This window comes from Diceros bicornis, chromosome 13 (genome assembly GCF_020826845.1).
Source record: "Diceros bicornis minor isolate mBicDic1 chromosome 13, mDicBic1.mat.cur, whole genome shotgun sequence".
Classification (NCBI taxonomy): domain Eukaryota; kingdom Metazoa; phylum Chordata; class Mammalia; order Perissodactyla; family Rhinocerotidae; genus Diceros; species Diceros bicornis.
This window is the reverse complement of record NC_080752.1, coordinates 42,625,923-42,632,386: the sequence shown is the minus strand read 5'-3', so window position 1 is coordinate 42,632,386 and position 6,464 is coordinate 42,625,923. Positions and strand designations below refer to the sequence as shown.

The 6,464-nt window shown below is 55.9% G+C and overlaps 1 protein-coding gene across 1 annotated transcript; it reads right to left on the bottom strand.

Moving 5' to 3' along the window:
• Positions 1–841: 841 nt before the first annotated feature.
• On the bottom strand, positions 842–2,177 carry SFN (stratifin). The gene has a single exon (XM_058553349.1). The coding sequence runs from the start codon at positions 2,087–2,089 to the stop codon at positions 1,343–1,345; it is 747 nt and encodes a 248-aa protein (XP_058409332.1). The 5' UTR covers positions 2,090–2,177; the 3' UTR covers positions 842–1,342.
• Positions 2,178–6,464: the final 4,287 nt, after the last annotated feature.

Below are 6,464 nucleotides of genomic sequence, written 5' to 3'. Positions count from 1 at the left end.
TGGCGCTCGGCGGGCGGCGGGGGGCCCTCAGCCGGGCAGCGCGCCGCGGCGCGCTTTGCGCCGCTCACTCCCCCATTGGCCAGTCGGACCCCGGGGGCGGTACCCTGAGCAGCTCCCTCCCGTGATTGGGCGATATCGGCCTCGGGCCCGCCTCCAGCCCGGGGCTGTGAAGGTGGGACCCAGCGCTGCGTCCGCATGCTCCGGCGTGTTGCTGCCGGGAGCGGAGGCGGCGAGCTGGGCTGGTCGGGACTGGTGTCTGCTCCCCGGGGCCCTTCCCACCCAGCTTGCGCCTCCTCCTTTCCGGCCCATTTCCTTTTGTCCCCAGCTCCGAACGCTGGGGGGGCGTTCCCCTCCTCAGATCTGGGCTTTTAATGGCGGCTTCATACCCCCGCCGCAGAGCCTACTCCCCTCCGCTCGGATCTGAGCACCTGACGGGACTATTCCCGGCTTTCAATTCTGGGGTGCTCACTGCTGCTCACTACAGCGTGTCCGTGCGGCCCTGCCCTCAGACCTCACACCTGAGACTTCATTGGTTTCCTGTCCCCTCAGATCTGAGCTCTTCAGCTTTCCGCCCAGCTCGGAGGAGACTTAGAGCCGCTTTGGGCCTCACCCGACCCTCCCGGGACCAGACCAGTCGGCTTGAGACCATCCTGATGGAGAGAGCTTGACCCCCAACCTCTCACCTGGAGTCCCTGGCCCCTGAGTCTTACCTGCGGGTCACTGAGCCAACCTCATGGGAGGTCAGGGCCCTGAATCAGAGGTCCAAAGTCAGGGTTTGTAAATCATACACCAATCCCAGTCCCAGTCCCAGTCCTCTGCCAATAACTGGAAAAGACAGGAGGAGTGTCACAGGGGAACTTTATTGAAAGGAAACATGGTCATACCCAGCAGACATGCTTTCCCTCTCATTCTCAGTCTCGCTCTCACACACAGTCACACACGCACACACCCATGTCCAGCCTCTGCCACACAGTCCAGTTCTCAGCCACAAGGGTGGGACACTCCTCAATTCCTAAGATCCAGACGCGGCAGGAGCAGGAGGGAGTCAAGAGGCGGGAAGAAGTGGCCCGGTTCACGGGTGGAGGTCTCGAGGAAGGGGGTGCAGAGAGCAGAGGTGGGTGGGATGCCCAGTGGTTAGGAGCACCCCACAGCTGCAAGAAGAGTGGGGTCCTCTGGCTCCAGGTGACCTCAGCTCTGCTGAGCCCTCTCTATGGAGCCTTTCTGAGCTGGAGCAGAGCATTTGGGGAGAAGGGTTGGGCCTCCCACCCCATACTAGTCCTCTCTGCAGGGGGGTGGGGGACTGGAGAGGGCAGGGCAGGGCCGGGAGGGTTGCAGGCTTGGCTCAGCTCTGGGGCTCCTCGGGAGCCTCGCCGCCCTCTTCCCCAGCGTTGTCGGCCGTCCACAGTGTCAGGTTGTCTCGCAGCAGCTGCATGATGAGGGTGCTGTCTTTGTAGGAGTCCTCGCTGAGGGTGTGCAGGTCAGCCATGGCCTCGTCGAAGGTGGTCTTGGCCAGTGAGATGGCCTCCTCAGGGCTGTTGGCGATCTCGTAGTGGAAGACAGAAAAGTTCAGGGCCAGGCCCAGACGGATGGGGTTGGTGGGCGGCATCTCCTTCTTGCTGATGTCCATGGCCTCCTGGTAGGCCGACCGGGCTGAGTCAATGATGCGCTTCTTGTTGTCACCGGTGGCCACCTCGGCCAGGTAGCGGTAGTAGTCGCCCTTCATTTTCAGGTAGAAGACCCGGCTTTCAGCATCACCGGCCTTCTTGATGAGGTGGGTGTCCAGCAGGCTCAGCACGGTGTCACACACGCCCCGGAGCTCGGTCTCCACCTTCTCCCGGTACTCTCGCACCTCCGGGCCCTTCTCTTCCGAGCCCTCCTCATTGCCTTTCTGCTCGATACTGGACAGGACTCTCCAGGCAGCCCTCTGGCCACCCACCACATTCTTGTAGGCCACTGAGAGCAGGTTTCGCTCTTCGCAGGATAGCTCCTCACCCTTTTCCACGGCGCTCTTCATGAAGGCTGCCATGTCCTCATAGCGTTCGGCCTGCTCTGCCAACTTGGCCTTCTGGATCAGACTGGCTCTCTGCATGGCTCTGGGGACAGACAGACAGGCGGCGGGCTAACTGGCTGCCTCGGGACCAATGCCGGACTCTGTGCCTCTCTTGCTCTCTGCCTGCCTTTTGGCTGGATGGCCTGGCCCACAGAAGGGTGGGGAGGGGCAGAGGGCGGGACTGGGGCCCAGGACCTGCCTCCCTCGCCTCTTCTCCCCACACCCTTTCCGGCTCTTCCTTAAAGGTAAAAGGGCTGGGATGTGGGGGTGAGTCATCAGGACAGTCAGCAGGAGAAATCTGGGCGTTGGCCCCACCTGCACAGGCACCTTTCCAGGCTCCAGGCTGCCCCCTCTTGTTCAGGGCTTCTATTACATGGGTGCCCACGTTAGGCAGCTGCGCCAGTTTCTCAAATCAGATCCTCCTTCACGGTGTCCTTCCAGGGGCTAAGGATGGCTTCAGCCACCTGGCTGCTTCAGCCTAGGCAGAGCCCATAAAGCCAGGTGCAGGAGGATGGGTTCCTAATCCTGCCATGTACGTTTCCCTGCTTGGTCCAGGTGAGCTAATTTATGTTTAGGCAGGGCTGTACAGTTTCCCAAGCACTTTCGTATCCATGATCTAATTTAATCCCTACTACATCCCTGTGAGGTGGGCTGGACTGTGGCTACTACCCCCACTTTAGAGATGGGAATACTAAGGCTCAGAGAGGGATGAGATTTGCTCAAGGTCATACAGCTAAAGTTCCCCTGCATCCTACTTCCTTTGGTCTCTCTCCCATCGAGGTCTCTGATTTGTGAGCTCCAGGCTGGATTTAGAAGTGAAATCCAAGCTTCTTCAGAGTCTACCTAAAATGGTTCCATCCCCCAGTCCTTACTCCCCCTCAGGGTCCTGTCCCTTCTGAGCTCCCAGACTGCGCAGGTGGCAGCTTCTGGGTGCCACTTAATGAGGAGTTTAACGAGCGGCCTCTGACGCTCCAGCCCAGCCTTTGTAATTAGTCACCCAGTAGGTTTGTTGGACACCTTCCCCATCGCAGCACAGCACAATTTTCCCTTTCAAGTTGGTGGCCTGTTGCCACTTGTTTGAGGACTTATCCTCTAGCTCTCCACGCCTGGTCACCTGCCCGCTTCAAGCTGCCTGCCATCATGTATCAGTGGGGCTCACAGAGGGTGGGGGCCCGGCTTGCTGGCTGTCCCACTTTCCTGCCTGACTCAGCCGGCCCTCTGTCAGAGGCTGAAAGCAGGCCACCTGGGTGCTCAGCCCAGTTTGGTTCCCCAGGGGGGACACGAGCAACCTGAGGAGAAAGACAGGACTGAGGAAAAGGAGGTGGCGGTGACACATACCATTTTGTTTTATGGGGCAGCAGTCCCAGCTGAGTGCTGTCTCCTACGGCCTGCCTCTCACAAGTTTCCCTGTCCCTTCCCTTTGACCATGACCCCACCTCTGACCCCTGGCAGAGGCCTCAGAGATGGAAACTTCTCTGTTGCCAACCATCTGTCCCTGATCGCTGGGGCGCTGTCCTCCTGTCAGCGGAGTTTCACCCGAAGGTGGTGGTACTGCACCTATGAGAGTGGGTTCCTGCTTATCTGCCCCACCCCTAGCCAAAGCTCAGATGGGGCTCAGGGGTGGGGCTCACCTCACTGGATCCAGCCAGCTTAATCCTGGAGCCAGGACCATTTCACAGGCCTGTCCCTCCCTGGGTTGCTCTTGGTGTCTGAACACCCACCCTCCCCTCCTGGAGGGAGGCTTAGGCCAGAACTCAGGCCCAAAGATGAGATCTGCCTCTTTGAAGGAAAAGTAGGGACATTTCTGGGCTGATGCTACAGCTTTTCCAAGGAAGCAGAAGGGATTTTAGGCTTGACACCCCAAAGGCTTTGCTCAAATCAGATCACTGTCACAGAAAATGATGGAAAGGAAGTACACTAAAATAACCAACTCACAGAGCATATTTCCACATAGTGAGACTATGATTTTTTTTTCCTTTTGATTTTCCTATTCTCTTCAAGTTATCAAGGGTGAATATGTATTATTTTTCTGAGAGACAAAATAGCCAAGTATCTTTGGAGTCAGATTGCCTGGGTTCAATTCTTACAAGTTCTTGTGGCCTTGGCCAAGTGACTTAAGCTCTGTGAGTCTCAGTTTTCTTAAGTGTAAAATAGGGCTTGTTGTGAGGATTAAATAAGTTGATGGAAAGCACTTAGAGTGGATGGGAACTATTATTATCATGTGAAAAAAATCCAACCAACTTTACTGGTTTAAACACATGCACTCAGAGCACTAACATGGAGCTGGGTAGGCCTCAGCCAAAGCCCAGACCCTGCCCAGCTGGGTTTCCACAGGGGCGAGAAGATGAATGAACAGTCAGATGCGCTCACTCAGCACTGTCTCCTCCCTGTCTCTCAGACATTCCTCTGACCTATGCAGGCCCAGGGCCCTCAAGGACCTTCCTTTGTACTAGTCACCCAGCCCAGGCTTTCCCAAGTCCTGGGAGAAAGCTGGAGATCCCAGGATACCAGAAACCTAGAGGGCAGGGTCTGGCAGGCCCAGGAATTTTGGAGTTGCTTCTGTCTCTAGGTTGCATTCTCTTCCTACCACTCAAGGCAGGAGACCTGGTGGTAGTTCACGCCACGAGCTCCATGCCCTCAGCACAGCCCTGAGCAACAGAAAAGAAGCCCCTTCCCTCCGCTCTCTCCCCTGCAGAAGCTCAGGGGTGAATCTGGGAGCCAGGCTGCCTGACACCTCCTACCAGCTCTGGCCTGTCGATCCTGACTCAGTTCCTGTCTCAGGCACCTCCCTTTGCCTCCAGGCCTCCATTTCCCAAGCCCAGGAGACCAGGCAGGCAGGAGGCAGCAGGCCCTGGCAGGGCACAGAGTTCCAGAGTCAGCTGCCTGAGTCAGCAGGACAGGAGCTGGGGCTGCAGCCCACAGGGGCTTTCCTTATCCTGCCTGCGACCTCCCTACCCTTCTCTATAACATCCATCCTACCAGGAAGCGCAAGGCCTCTGGTCCCATAGACAACCAATCTGTCGTTTTTTTTTTTTTTGAGGACGATTGGCCCTGTGCTACCATCTGTTGCCAATCTTCCTCTTTTTCTTTTTTTCTCCCCAAAGCCCCAGTACATAGTTGTATATCATAGTTGTGGAGTTGTAGCTCTTCTATACGGGACACCGCCTCAACATGGCTTGATGAGCAGTGAGTAGGTCCACGCCCAGGATCAGAACCAGCGAACCCCAGGCCACCAAAGCAGAATGCAAGAACTTAACTGCTATGCCACTGGGCCGGCCCCCAACCAATCCTTCTTGACTGGTAATAACAGGCTTAGAATGGTTGTGGCACAGAGAAGACAGCAACCAGTTGCTATCTATCTCCCCTGAGAACAGAGGACAGGGCTCTGACTGTAGCAGCAGGGACTCTGGTTAGATTCCAGAAAGAACTTCCTAGGAAATTTTTCAGTCTTGGAATGATCAAATTAAACAGGTGACTGGAGGAAGCTATGGCACCTTCTCCCCCTGGTTAGTTGTGAACAAGGGTTCAATTATCCAGCTAAGAGCTCACTCTACTAATTACCTTTGGGAGGGGATATTAGACTACTTTTAAGTGATTCAGCTATCCTGAGTCTTATTCCCCTCAAGGCACTGCTGTTTTGAGTATCCTACATCTCCTAGACCAGTCTGGTCTAGGACATATTGTGGAATTTTTGGAAAGAGAATGGAATGTCAGGCTGAGACTGCATGGCAGCTCTGTTATCAGGCCTTGGGCAGGTCCCTTCCTGCTTCTGGGCCTCAGTTTCCCATCACTACAACAAGGAGGCTAGCACAGATCTTGTCTAAGCCCCTGCTGCCTATGAAGGACATTCTCTAACCTTAGGGTTTCTCCCTCTGAGAGCCCCTCGTCCTGAAGCAGCTGTATTCATTCCTTGGGTAATGCAGAAGGGTCAGAGGCCAGGGCAGAGATCAGGTTCAAATCCTGCTGCTCTCTCGGCTGGGAGACCTGGAGCAATTCCTGCGCCCTCCTTGAGCCTCAGTTCCCTCATCTGTAAAAAGGCTGACATCACCTTCCTCACAGGTTTAGGTGAGAAAATGGGCCTGGCACTTGGCCAGACCTTGCTAAATGGCCACTATGATGATTTTTTAGCTCTTAGCACTCTGCGTATCTCCATGTGCGGTGGCAGCCGGGGAGAGGGAAGGTTTCCATGAGATTGTTACCCTGGGCTGGGCTCAGTTCAGGGGTGTGACAGTCCTAGCCTGGAGTTAAACCCTCTCTCCCAGCCTGGGCTGGGACCTGAGAGAGTTCAGAGGTCAGCTAAGGCCTGAAGGTCTCTGGAACTGAGACCAGTTCTGGAGGGGCAGAGTGAAGAGGACGCTGGCCACTCCTCCTGTGTCACCTCTGGCTTTGTCATGCATCTTTTTTTTAAATCTTC

What these genes read in the sequence shown, in the direction of transcription:
- SFN (XM_058553349.1), bottom strand. Translation starts at nt 2,089, where the DNA reads ATGCAGAGAGCCAGTCTGATCCAGAAGGCCAAGTTGGCAGAGCAGGCC.